This window comes from Scleropages formosus, chromosome 17 (assembly GCF_900964775.1).
Source record: "Scleropages formosus chromosome 17, fSclFor1.1, whole genome shotgun sequence".
NCBI lineage: Eukaryota > Metazoa > Chordata > Actinopteri > Osteoglossiformes > Osteoglossidae > Scleropages > Scleropages formosus.
In genome coordinates, this window is record NC_041822.1 from 19,955,530 (window position 1) to 19,969,949 (window position 14,420).

General features: G+C 45.8%; 1 protein-coding gene across 1 annotated transcript in view; it reads left to right on the forward strand.

The window, feature by feature from the left end:
- Positions 1-14,420, forward strand: part of LOC108937999 (PDZ domain-containing protein 2-like) — a 65,642-nt gene that overhangs the window by 37,399 nt on the left and 13,823 nt on the right. Inside the window, exons 6-13 of the mRNA XM_029259723.1 lie at positions 5,870-5,969; positions 6,922-7,073; positions 7,514-7,630; positions 7,962-8,076; positions 8,870-8,943; positions 9,222-9,444; positions 9,976-10,093; positions 11,981-12,113. Coding sequence (XP_029115556.1) covers positions 5,870-5,969; positions 6,922-7,073; positions 7,514-7,630; positions 7,962-8,076; positions 8,870-8,943; positions 9,222-9,444; positions 9,976-10,093; positions 11,981-12,113 — 1,032 coding nt within the window. The remainder of the gene's footprint in view (positions 1-5,869; positions 5,970-6,921; positions 7,074-7,513; positions 7,631-7,961; positions 8,077-8,869; positions 8,944-9,221; positions 9,445-9,975; positions 10,094-11,980; positions 12,114-14,420) is intronic.

A 14,420-nucleotide genomic window follows, 5' to 3' on the forward strand; every position in this document is an offset into this window, starting at 1 on the left:
TGTGGAATTCCTCTAAGTAGGGCTCGGCGCTATCGGCCCATCGGCTCGCTCCGACCCTCTCGGATGGCAGTTCACTCGCTTACATATCCATAATTTATCAAAAGTGTGGTCACGGGGGAGCAGCTGTACACGGGACGCGTTTTCCCTCATCTGTCAAAATTCGGAATAAAGTCGCTGGCCGAAGGTGTTTTGTTCCTCTAACAAACAGCACAAAATCCAGAAGGGAAAAAAGTAGGGAGGAAATGAAATGTTTAAAACGGGAAGAAATACGAGCTGTGGAAATAAAACAGCGTTCGAAAAACTGTATATATTTTCCTTTTCTCAACAATGCACTTAAAGACAGTGAAGATCCCCACTTACCGCATTCCCGCTCCTGTAAACTGCTTAACAAAGCGCAATCGAAATAAAAAGTAATGCAAATGATAACGATAAGAATGATAATAGTATTAATACTTTGGATTATCTCACCTGGACCGCAGCACCGGATTCGTGTTCTGTAAAATCACAGTTTTTAAAAATTTTATTTACAAGTAGGCGACCTGTCCTGAACTTCATCTCTGGTCAATACAATGGATTGTTTTCATGCATAACACACAATAAAAATCAGTTAAAAATGGTGCATGTTTAATTTTTGCCAGTACTGCATTTAAAAGACGCTAACACTGCTCCTTTGAGCTACTTGGCAAAGCACAATTTAAATGTAAGTACAACTGCTAATAATAATAATGATGATGATGACGATAATAATACTTTGAATACACTAACCTGGACCACTGCACTCACTCCATGTTCTGTACAGTTGCAGCTTTTCATAATGTATATATTTTATTAATAAAGTGTCAGCTTTATCTTTGCTAAATGCAGTGTATTGATTTCATGCATAACACGTAGTCAAAGTGAAATTCTCAAACGCTGTACACTTTACTCCGTGTTGCGCTGAAGAACGTACCCCAGTACCCTTTGAAAGGTCACCGGTCGGCATCGAGGGCTCGGCTACCGACAGGCCCCCGACGCAGCCGGTCTGAGTACGGATGCTAACGCAGCGGAGCCTGAGGGAAAGGCTACAAAACCGAGAAGTGGCGCGTTTATTCTCGCGCTGCTCTTATTTACAGCGGGGGAATGAGTCGAGATGGTAATTAGGCGGGTGCCAGCGGCGCGCTCGTTTTTTGGCTGCGTTTGGATTGAGCTCAGTGGGCCAGACTGTCTAATGTTTCCATCCTGCATCCTGTTCGTGTCCCGCGTTTAACGGCGCTACCATTCCAGAGCCCCCGCTGAGGTCAGCGCGCCGGTTAACCTCGAAGGAACCCCCCCGCCCCCCGTGTCTTTGATGTAGGACGCCTTCCTCCCGTCGATCCCTCGCCGAGATCCGCGCATCTCCTTCCTTTGTTCTTCGATCTCTTTCAGTCGCTTTGCTCCACACATCTTCGATGGCTTCGAATCGCTCAAGCCACAGAAGGAGCAGCGGGTCTTCTGGAAATCAGGATCGGGGGGCGAAAGGTTGTGGGTTCGAATCCCTTTTATGGTGCTTCTCTTGTACCCGTGCTGTTGAGTGAGATACTGCGAAAAAATGGGGCTTGTGTGTCTCTTGCTGAAAAAATGAGTAAGTCAGTAGAGCGCTGCAATGTTGAAATAAACACACATCAAATGCCATTTGGTGTGGGTTCCAGGTTATCGAAATACGATGACACCAAACTATGGGTTTAAAGAGCTTATCGTTTATGGTGTAGTATCTCTAAACTATGTACCGAGAGGTATTTCAGCGGTGCCTGCTCTTAAAAGTTGATTTCATTTTGATATTCAAGGTATTTATACTGATATTCTTATTAATGTTTTAGGGTTAAGGGTCAGGTGTTAAGGTTAGGGGTGAACAAGTGTTTCAGGTGAACTGGTGACTCTAAATTCCCCAAAATGTGTGCATGTGTAAGGGGGTGCGGTGGCGCAGTGGGTTGGACCACAGTCCTGCTCTCCGGTGGGTCTGGGGTTCGAGTCCCGCTTGGGGTGCCTTGCGGCAGACTGGTGTCCCGTCCTGGGTGTGTCCCCTCCCCCTCCAGCCTTGCGCCCTGAGTTGCCGGGTTAGGCTCCGGTTCCCCGTGACCCCGTATGGGACAAGCGGTTCTGAAAATGTGTGTGTGTGTGTGTGTGTGTGTGTGTGTGTGTGTGTGTGTGTGTGTGTGTGTGTGTGTGTAGGTGAATTAGTGTGGGTGATTACACTGGACGCGTGTCTTGTCGTCAGGGTGTACCCTCCCTCACACCCCGTGGGTCCAGGATAGGCATCGGACCACCGTGACCCTGTGTTGCACAAGAGGTTATTGATGACGGATGGAGGTTAGCAACATTCTGGGCCCTGAATAAGAACGATAAAGTGCACGCTAGACTTTGAAAGCATTTATCTGCCTTTAGGGAGCTGCTTTGTCAGATGTGTATCTCTGATCGCTGTGGGCTGAGTTTTTTTTTTTTTTAAATTTTTTTCTGAGGAGTTTCTAATCCCATGTGGAATATAGAGCAAAACACAGGAAGGAGCATGAGATGATGCTTTGTTGGAAACATTGCAGACGTTGCTTACCCTATGGATGGTGAACAAGCAGCTTCGCCTGTCGCTCCAAGCCCTCCGAGTGCATGTGCACCCGCGTGTGTGTGTGTGTGTGTGTGTGTGTGTGTGTGTGTGTGTGTGTGTGAGCCCAGACCAGATTCCTGCCAAGCCCAAATCATTATTAAAGTCACTCAAGCAACAGAGCACTGGCAGATCTGACAGCTGACAATTCCCTAATCAAATTAGTTCCCCCAACTTCACAAGGTTTAAAAAAAAGCCCAGTTTCCCGTGGATGTAATTATTTAAACTTGTTAAAAACACAAGAGACAAACTTGTTCGAAAAGTAAAGATTTTTTGTCACATTTGTTTATCTGGGCTTGATTTATTACTTTTTTTGCTCGCTGTTGAAATCATGCCAGATTTCATATACTGTACCTAAAATTAGACAGCGTTTATTGTTCCTCGGCTGCTATTGGATTCGTGTTGGAAATTTTGCAACCAGAATCTAGAGTAAATCAGGACAGCAGTCGCAGTTGTGACTATATTTATTTTTATTACAGCGCGGAGCTGGATGTGAAACTGAGACACAGATGCGTTCCGGCCACGGGCCTCCTTCAGCGTGTACGGGCATTAATGAAACAAGAAAAAATAAGACGTTCAACGTCATGTAACGCATAATTACATGTAACAGTGAAGATCACTGGACAAAAACAATCCTCTAAATTTTGCACTGAACATGGACATTACAGTGGTGTACACAATGTATTCGGATGTTTGCTGTGATATTTGGTTTTAATGTATATCTAGGCAAATATAAACAAATAGCGGAAACTTACCGTGGTGAACGGACACGTTTATTCTATGACTTATTGCCCCATTCTTTGTTGCAGCCTCCTGTTATCCATCAGTCGCCCTGTTCTCTTTGAATGTCCAGTCAAAAGAGTCATTTTCTTCCAATACCCTTACAGTATTGGTGATTATAGCCTTGCAGGTTTGATCTCGTAATTATCATTTTAATATTAAAATAATTCAATTTATTTTTATGAAGTGCTGCTCAGCAGAGGGCTGAACAGTTCAGCGCTAGTGATGCAAATGTGATAAAAGAACGCCAAGAGACAAAAATAATGCTTTGCAAACAATTCATGTGTAAGTCAAATGGCAGTTGAGGAGAGGAAAACAAAAAACTTCCAAAGCAAAGAAAGGGGGAAAATAAGTTGCTAAGCACCAGTTTCTGTCCAACCCTCCTGAATATAAGCAATATTATAGAAGTAATATAATAATTTCTCAGCTGGTACCTTTTTTTTCCCCCAGAATAATGGTGTTAGGTTTTTAGACTAACCTACTTGCAGTTAATTATACAGATGAATAATTTTACTTCATCAATTCAGGGTAAGTGTGTTCGTGAAGGGTAGCACAGCAGGAGCAGGGATTTGAACCGTTATGCTTCCTGGGCAGTGTCTCCACAACTTCCTCATGGTTTCTGTTCATTCCTGAACGTCAGTAACACCAAGGGCGTTCAGTCAGGTCGTGCATACCGTGGTAAGAAAGGGACAGAGGAGGCCTGACAGGGAACCAGCTGGGCACGCGGAGCACTGGAGGCGGCGGCTCACAGAGTCACAGATGTCACTGACGTTCTTTTGAAGGCTCCAGAGTCATCTGCAGGGAGATTGGAAGCATGTGGTGGAGGAGGATGGGAGACCAGTAAAAAGGAGGCTGGGGGAAAAAAAACTTGTTTGGCCTGTTGGTTTTAGTTAGTTCTGAGTAACTGTCTGCAGGGGTGCTTCCATAAATCACCGTGTGTTCCAAGAGCTCTCACCAAAGTTGTATGACTGATACAGACAGCAGGTGAGTAGATGTGTTAGTGTGTGTGTGTGTGTCTTCTCCATCCACAAAAAGTCACTATTCCAGCAGAACTGATTCACATCAGATTTGCCCGGGAAGGAGTTGCAGAAGAAGTTGTCAGCTCCTCATATTGTTACTAATTTATTAATTAATTTATCATTAAGTGCCAGAAGGTGGCGTAGTGGTTAGAGCTATTGCCCTGCAGCAGAATGGGCTAGGTTTGAATTCTTTCTCCTGTTGGGGCACCCTTGGTGCAGGTACTTATCTGAAAGAGTAAAAAGTACTCATCAGTATGAATTGTCAAATAAGTGTGAACAACTTGTTGTACGAACCGAACATTAAAAGCTACTGTAGAGAAAAGCATTAGTGAAATGAATGAATTAATAATAAGCTTGTTGATTATGCTCAAGTGTTGCTATATGGAGGCTCGTGGGTGGGTCTCAACCCAAACAAATATTCTACCTCTGAATCTTCACGGTGTAAAACTATGGTACTAAAGTACCACTGCTGCTCTGAAACACCTGGGTGGTGCGAGAAGATATGGGTTTGATCCCCGCTCAGTCTGTGTGGAGTTTACATGTTGTCTCCGTGTCTGTGTGGGTTTCCTCCGGGTGCTCTGGTTTCCTCCCACAGTCCAAAGGCATGCTGTTCAGGTCCACCCATTGTGTGTGAGTGACAGGGAGAGTGTGTTCCAGTGATGTATGGATGAGTGACCCAGTGTGAGTAGTGTATCCAGCAGTGTAAGTCACCACAGTGAATAAGGTGTGTGGGCTGATAACACTACATAGAGTTTGTTGGACGTCGCTTTGGAGAAAAGTGTCTGATAAATAAATGTAATGGTGTAAAGTTACTAAGTCCCAGGAGCATGAATGTTTTAAACTAGTTTAAAAAAAAATTGTTTCGCAAAGCTCAGTTAGGTCTCGTTTTGGACTCATTTCCATCCTCTTTTAAAACGTTCTGTTTTAGTTTTTTAAAATAAATATATTTTTAAGGTGTGTGTGTGAACTTTCAGACAGGGCTTGCGCTGTTTAAATCGTGCAGTTATCTTTTGTAGTCTTTAAAAAAGAGAAAAAGGAAGTAAAAACAAGAGTTTTCCAACCTTTGTCTTTTTTAAAGCAGTAAGCGGATCACTGGAGCCACCTTGAGTGTTTGTGAATTATTTATTTATTAATGTATACTGTAATTTTCCCTCGTCAGGGAACTTGTGAGATTAGTTACCCAGGCAATAATGCATGGCATTGTACATCATACCACTTAGTGGGGGAAGCTAAATCAAGTACCGCGGTTTCCATGGCAACGCGATTCCTCTCCGGACCGACAATTATTTCCTCCACTCCTGCACCGCAAGTAGCTGCAGACGTTTCTTCTCCAGACTTCCTTCATCTGGCCTTCTCGGGGCGTCTGGTTTGAATCTTCGCAGTCTGCTCGCCCCCACGAGCTGCTTTGCTGAACGAGTCCCTCGAAAGAGCCATTTTTTTCCCCCCCTTTTCCTTACAGTTTGCAGAAGCAGATAAAGTTGAAGAGGCGGGACACGCCGAAGGACCCAAGTCAGCCTGCCGCAGCCCGACGACGGTGAAATTCCGAAGTCGATCCCAAGGTCAGGTATCTTATTGTTTAATATTAGCTGTCATCGATTAAGTATTTTTCTAGCGGTAAGTGGCATTCATACTGACATATTTGTATTCTTCCAGTTTAATTTTGTCATTTTAATTTAATTTTAATAATTTTAATCCGTCTAGTTCCTTCGGGGTGTTATTTTGACAAATTGATCAATAAATCAGAGGTCATCTCTACCAGCAGCCATCAGATTCTACAAAAAGTTCTGATGCTGCTTGGGGGGGGGGAGGTGACCTTTCGGTGACCTCTCAATAACCAAGTTGTTCTGGGCCAACCTCGCTATATCTTGTACCACCTCACCTCACCTCACCTCATCCTGACCCCCCCCCCCCTTTATAAATATCATTTCAAAGTCATTTATTAGGGGATGTGGTGGTGCAGCAGGTTTGGCTGGGGCCTGCTATGTGGTGGGGTTGGGATTCAAGTCCTGCTGGGGGGGTACCTTGTGGTGGACTGGGGACCTGTCTGGGGTGTGTCCTCTCGTGCCCTGTGTTGCTGGGTTAGGCTCCAGTTTGCTGCAACCCTGCTCAGGACAAGTGGTTGTTGACATTGTGTGTGTTTATTTATCTGCTTTGGCACTGTTTGTATGTTGTATATTGTATGATGCTGCAACCAACTGGATCTTCCCCTTGGGAGTAGTAATATTTCCATTCATTCATTCATTCATTCATTCATTCATTCATTCCACACGCACATTGACAGAAGCCGCTTGCGGGGCCACGGCGAGCCGGAGCCTAACCCTGCAACACAGGGCACAAGGCTGGAGGGGGAGGGGACACACCCAGGATGGGACGCCAGTCCATCGCAAGACACCCAAGCAGGACTCGAACCCCAGACCTACCACAGAGCAGGCCCTGGCCAAGCCCGCCGTGCCATCGTACCCTCCCTTAAAATGAATAGTCAAGCATTTTTTTTCTTGTTTTGTTTTCCAGGAGGAAGCTGGCGGTTACAATCGGTCGGCGAGAACGACGAGCTGGTCGTGGAGAACGGCGATTCCGTGTTTGACATGGCGGACAAGGGGGTGGTGCGCGGGGTTCGAAAGCACTCGCTACCCCAGCAGCCCGACGCCGTGGGACTTCGTCAGGTCCGTGTCTCGGCACAAGACCCCCAAGTTGACCTTAGAGCTATTTCAGTCCTTGAGTCTTAAGTCCTTGGGTTTGCAGTTAGGTTCCGCTGTCAGCTTTCGGGAACACTGAGATTCATGGTTATTTAGTCAGTCAAGTATTTTTGCAAGGAAATTGACAACAATTATTCCAGTTTTCTTATTTCCATAAACGGCAGTAGTGTTGTCAGGTCATCTCATGATCAGACAGGTTTGTTGGAATGTGTCACTGGTTGTCATAGTGACCTTGCTGGTGACAGTAACAGCAGGTAGTGCAGTGAAAAGAGTTGATGGGTTGTTGAGACCCTTTCTCAGGCGAGCGAGTCGTTTTCCGCAGTAAGATCACTCAGCAACGATGAAGGAGCCACTCGAGTTTGAGTGCTTCTTTAACCATGTTTCTGATGTTTCTGCCCTCACCTCAGGAATATCAAATCAAGAAGTCGGCGCGCTCCCTCAGCACGGTTCAAGTGGAGTCGCCATGGCGACTGGCCCATCCATCTATTATCTCCAACATTGTCCTGATGAAAGGTCAGGGCAAGGTGAGTGACTCAACAGAACACCTCCTGCTTCAATAATGAACTAATAAATCAACATTTCATATACAGATCTATGGCAAAATCCCCTAACCTTAAGGTAAAGGTGACTTTATTTGGGGCAGTTTTTTGTGTGGTCAACCGTTAACTCAACGACCACATGACGCTCTCTGTCATTTTTCCAGAAAATGTCCTGTCTTCCTGCATTTATTTAATTTTGCTTTTGGATTCAATGTGACCACAAGCAACAAATTGTCCAGTCAGCTCATATTTTAGATGGCCATTCAAAGCGTTGCGTTTTACGGAGGATTTGGCGTTTTGCTTGTGCTCTCGAAAGGGCCTCGGATTCAGTATCGTTGGGGGACAAGACTCTGCCCGTGGACGCATGGGGATTTTCGTCAAGACCATTTTCTCCAACGGGGCGGCAGCTGCGGACGGGAGACTGAAGGAGGGTAGGTTCATGAGTCTCGCCTTCACTGTATAAAGTTCCAATGACAATTTGATGCTATTAAGATGAAGCCACATACAGTGTTGGGACAGTGCACTCAGCTACTTACAGCCATCTATACACCAGGGTAACTTACTGTATCCATTCACGGTAAGGACCTTGATCAAGGGTTCTATGGCAGGAGGCAGCACCCAGATCTCTCATTTGAAGGTGATGACTCTAATCACTACACTACCTGCCCCCCCCCCCCCCCCCCCCACAGCTTCAGTCCTTCTGAATGTCCAGCTTCAAGGACAAGTCTTCTCCACTGTTCGTTTATTCTAAAGTGAATCGAAAGGCTACCCCAGTTACTGTCTAGTACCACGGTACTTCTGGACCAGAGTCCATGGACCCTAGGAGGTGCGAAAACCCTCAAGAATGGATGGTGGGGGGGTTACATTAATTAAACTGAGGTTTTTCCCCAAAGTGACTTAGTGTCTGTCTACTTACATTGAGTTACTCACTTCAACAGCACAATATTTTTTTCTGGAGCCATTCAGGGTAAATATTGTATATTTTATCTTAATATCTTTAACATAACCACTTTAACACTTGCCCTGGTTGTATGAAATGAGTTTTAGAGAGTATGGGTACAGTGATTCATTAGGGATTATAATGTGTGTTTGCACCTATAGGTAACTGGTGGGTCAAGGAGGACGTTGCGGACCCCTGCTGTGGGGTGTGTGTGTGTTTTTTCCTTATGCTCCCATGTACATGTCGCTCAACACTGCTGTTGCCTCTGCCCCTTCTTCCCCCAGGGGATGAGATTCTCGAGGTGAATGGGGAGTCTCTTCAAGGCCTCACTCACCAGCAGGCCATCCAGACCTTCAAGGTGAGCAGCAATCTCTGCTTCTAGCTGTAGCACTTTAACTTGGAGAGAGGATGTCGACCGTACATTCAGCGTTTGGAAAACACGGATACTTATTTTCGTTTTTTTTATTCAGCACATGCAAAAGAGGTTCGTCGTTTATAAATCACAGGTGCTGACTTCCAGGAGTATTAAGGGATTTCCTTGGGAGACAGATCCAAGGAGGGCAGTTCTATGCAGCCAGATTATGGAAAAAGAGCACCGCACGCGACACGATCGCTGTTTTTTTTGTTCCCCTCCAGCAACTGAAGAAAGGTGTCGTGACCCTGACGGTGCGCACACGTCTGCGCAGCCCCAGCCTCGCACCCTGGCCCAAGCCTATCCTGCTAAGCCACTCGGGCCCCCAGCAGTGCGGTGCCGAAGGGGGGGCGCTCCCGGCAGCGGGGGCTGAAGATGGGGACGCGGCCCCCCGCAAGGGACCCGGACCCAAGGACCGCATCGTGATGGAGGTGACGCTTCATAAAGGTGTGTGTCACCCATGCTGGGTCTCACCTGGGAACAACGCTGCCTTGGCACTGATCACAGCAAATACCACACTAGTATTGCACAGTGGTGCAGCGGGTTAGGGTTAATAATCACAATAGAATGCTCCCATATCTGTAAAATCCTGTTAAAAGAGATCTTGGTGAGTCTGATCTGCCTGGTGTGTGCGTGTGAGAGAGAGAGATTGCGCTATGATGGACTGGCAGCGCATCCGGGGCGTACCCTGCCTAACGCCCTTTGCTTCCAGGATAGGCTCCGGACCACCGTAACCCTGCGCTGGACATGCAGTAATAGAAAGGGTCAAACTCACCTCACGTGTGCAGAACAATATATGGACCCCCACTTCTAGTTGCCTCTTTGCCTTTGCTCAGTTATCTTTTTCTACTAAGTGTGTATCTTCCCATCACCTACGAAGCTGATGTCAACTGTCTTGTTTGCAAGATGGCTATATGAATATGTCCAGGGGCCCGGGGTGCTCTGAGCGCTCTGGCTGACGGTCCCGTGTCATTTCAGAGGAGGGTGTTGGGCTCGGGATCGGGGCCTGCTGCCTCACGCCGGAGAACAGCGCGCCCGGCATCTACATCCACAGTTTGTCCCCGGGGTCCGTCGCCAAGATGGACGGGAGGCTCAGGTGAGGGACATCTCCTTCTCGGCCTTGCCTCCTTATTTCATCCAGCACTTCGTATCTAATATCTGGGGCAGCAGGGGACGTAGTGGTTAGAGAAGCTGACGTGCACTTGAAGGATGCAAGTTTGAATCCTATCTTCTGCAGTAGTACCTCGAGCGAGCGACTTACCATAATTTGACCAAGTTAAAAAAAAAATTACCCAGCTGTTTAACTGGCAGGGAGGGGGGCGCGTGCTGGTGCAGCGGGTTTGACTGGGTCCTGCTCTCCCGGTGGGCCTGGGGTTCGAGTCCCGTTTGGGGTGCCTTGCGACGGACTGCCGTCCCATCCTGGGTGTGTCCCTCTCCAGCCTTGCACCCTGTGTTAGGCTCCTGCTCGCCGCGACCCCACTTGGGACAAGCGGTTTCAGCCAGTATGTGTGTGTAAATGGGTTAATAATTATACAGTAAGCAGCTTTAATTGCTAAGTGAATAAATGTAAATAATTCCCCTCATTAATATTAATGCCTGGAAATGTATCTATCATGGGTTTCGATGTGCATTTCATACACATTACAATTTTTGAGCGAATGATACATAATACTTAATCGTAGCATTTTGTAATACATAATGTATTATGAAACACAATATTATGTTATTTTGTGAGTGTAATGCATTGCAATAATGCAATTTGTATTGTAACGCAAAGTAACGTATCAGAGAGAACAGCGGTGAAGTTCAGCTACTTTGCAGTCCACAGCGTGTACTTGGTAGGAAAATGATTTTACATGCCTGCTTAAACTTGCCAGTTATGATAAGCGAGGAAGGGTGCGGCGGGAAACGGTGAGGGAAAACACTTTGGTTTCCCCCGTGGAGGTATTTCCCTGCAGACCTGTGTGGCACACGCCTGTTGGGGCTGCGGGGATCACGCGATCTCACGTTGCGCTGGGTCATGATGGAACACGTTCCCCGCTTTGGCTCCCCCGGCAGCGCTGCGGCAGCCGCCGTGAGAAAGTCAAGGGCGGGAACCAGCCCCTGACAGGCGTCACATCTCACACATTATTAGGGGATTACATGTGACAGCTGAAATATATAATGTGTATAATTGGACTGGGCAGTATGGAGGCACAGTGAGTAGCGCTGCTGTCTCCCAGCACCTGGGTGGTGCGAGAGGACATGGGTTCGATCCCCGCTCAGTCTGTGCGGAGTTTGCATGTTCTCCCCGTGTCTGCATGGGGTTCCTCCGGGTGCTCTGGTTTCCTCCCACACTCCAAAAACGTGCTGTTCAGGTTCACCCATAGTATGTGAGTGACAGAGAGAGTGTGTGTTCCACTGATGTATGGACGAGTTACCCAGTGTGAGTAGTGTATCTAGCAGTGTAAGTCACCAGGGTGAATTAGGTGTGTGGGCTGGTAACACTACACAGAGTTTGTTGGAAGTTGCTTTGGAGAAAAGTGTCTGCTAAATATGTTTATGTAAATAATGTTTAGGGCAGTTTAATTTTTTTTTTTTTTAGCAGATGTCTTTGGCCAAGGCAAAAAACGGGTGATAATAATTCAGCTGATGCTCTTCACCAAAAGCAATTTACACTGTTTAGTACAACACCAAGTTCTTGAGATAATTTATCCATTTATACAGCTGGGGAATTTTACTGTATCATTTCAGGGTAAGTACCATGCCCAAGGGTACTGTTTCAACAGCTGGGATTCAAACTCAGCTCCTTTGAGTTCAAGGGCACAGCCCCACCACTACACCACCTGCTGCCCCAGCTGTTTTTGTTTTTGTGCCTCGGCTGCTGTGTCTGGAAGTATGCTGGAAAGCGTATTGCCATCATTTCATTGTTTTGAGTTCGGGGTTGTTGTGGTGGGGCGGCTGATTCCCTTCGGTCTTTTCCCTCCCTTGTTTGCCGGCGTAGCCGTGGCGACCAGATCCTTGAGGTGGACTCCGTGAGCCTCCGGCACGCGGCCCTCAGCGAGGCCTACGCCATCCTGAGCGAGTGCGGCCCCGGCCCGGTTAGCCTCATCATCAGCCGGCACCCCAACCCAAAGGTGAGGCCCCCTCGGTCCTGTTTCCGCGCTCACACCTTTTCGACAGCGTATAAAAAAACATCAGTTCACCAGCTCAACCAGTTAACCTTGTCAAAAGCACATTTTTGCTCTTTATCGTCATTTGAGTGGAAAATGGCCTTTTTTAACCCAAATCTGTGCCTGTGTCCATCACAGCTGGTCAACAGCTGATCATCTACAAAATCAGCCATTCATATGGATGGGAGACATTAGCTGATGTCAGAATACATCTCTGGTGTATTTTATTGCACATTTGTACAGTATATAGCGACTATGACTCATCGTTTTCTCTGTTCATAACTCCTGCACACTTTTTCTATTAATTGACCATCAGTAAAATTTAAAAAAAAAAAAAAAAACAGATTTCCCTCAGTTTATTTGCAGGGTTGTCTATGAAAATTTTGCATATAGATATAAGAAATTAAATTGTAACGCTTCATTTTTTTTTAAATTAACTTTGACCCACGTTAAACTTAAAACTACATTATAATGACTGGAACTAAAAATACGTAGTCTCCACAAATCCATTTTCAATCCCGGTTGCTGACTGTTCCAACCCAAAGAGGTGTGCAATGTGTCGTCTTGTTATTGAGCACCAGGTGGGAGGTGTAAACACTGTGGAAGCGAGTTGAATTAAGTCGGTCCTATACTCCTATTCTGTCCGGGTGCCCTTTACTCACACTTGTCGGCTGGGTGCGTGAATGTAGGGAGCTGACTTGCCAGTGGAAACGGGAATTTTGGAAAATAGATTATTGAAGAAAATTAGAAATTAATTGGGATAGTGGAATATTCATAACTTGAACGTGTGCAATAGAAGGAACCGGCACAGAGTGATATAGAGTGATTTAAAGCGAATAAGACTGGACGAATGAGTGGAAGAAAACCAAAATAGCACCAGACACACAAGCTCGAACCCGCGGCCGGTGAGAGACGGAGTGAAATCTCGTCACGGGCCTGTTTGTCTTACCCCTGCGTAATTTTAGACTTCCTTTCATCCGCATTCCAGATGTTACATGATCCAGACCGAAAACACGCTAATTCAGTAATTATTGCACCAAATGAGAGATTTGCGTCCACAGAAAATCAGCGCCGCTTCGTTTACCCTGCGGAACAGATCGGCTTTCCAGAAGGCGGCGAATGGAGACGCCAACCGCTGGGCGTAGCTCCACTTTTGGAACAGGGAGGATGGAACTTGCCGGAACCTGCCAAGCCTTCACTTATTTTGCTAGATGTTAGGCGTTAAAAAGCACACGGATCAAATGAAACCGACTGGTGTGTATCAGAGCGCGTGCTATACATCAAACAGATGGAGTCAAATATTTGTGTGTCCTCTTACACAGTGTAAATAGTGTCATTAAAAATGCTCTAATGTATGGTGAGAGAAATAGCTGGAATATAGTAATTAAAAAAAAAAAAAAAATCCATTTATGTCCATGCGGTATTTTCCTATGTATAACCCCTTTGAAATGAGAGTAATCCCAGGGCAGCAGACAGGAAGAGAGGGGTCAGCAGTGCTTAGAATGAACTATTTCCCTCTAGGTGCAAAAAGACCTTTTTGGCTGAATTGGATACAGCCACCCACCCCCCCCCCCCCAAATCTTTATATGTATTTTGAAAAGCTCTCATGCTGGTACAGTGCCCTGTACAAGTCAAAATGAATCATTTTAACAAGCTATTTTTTTAAGGTAGAAAATATTTTTAAGAAAAGTAATTCCGAGTGTCAGCATTTTGCAGTGAAATACGACAGAGGATGAAATTTCAGTGTGTTCGGCAATGCTGTGCAGGTGGAGTCATGGTTAAAGCTGGCACTATACAGTCAAAGGACTTGGGTTTGAGCCTCTGCTCTGGTTATGCTACTCTTGATCAGGATTCTTACCTTGAATTATTCTAGTTAAAAAAAAAAAAAAAATTACCCAGCTGTTAATGGATAGATAATTGGAAGTAGGATACTATATGAAGCTAACAGCAGGTGGCGCAGTGATTAGAGCTCCCACCTTCCACTTGAAATATCCAGGTTCGAATCCCACCTCCTCCTGTCGTTGCCTTGTTTCCGGTACGTACTTAGAATTGATTCAGAGGAAAATTACCCAGCTGTAGCAATAGAAAAATCAGTTCAAGCTACATTGGAGAAAAGCTTCCGCTACATGACTGAATGTATAGATAAATATTCTTAAATTAAGGAACAAAATCAGTTCTGTAACTGTGTATGGATTTACATTTATTAATTTTGCTGCTTTCGAATATCCAGAAATGAGGTGCGTTACGGTCACCCTTGACATCCACTAAGCA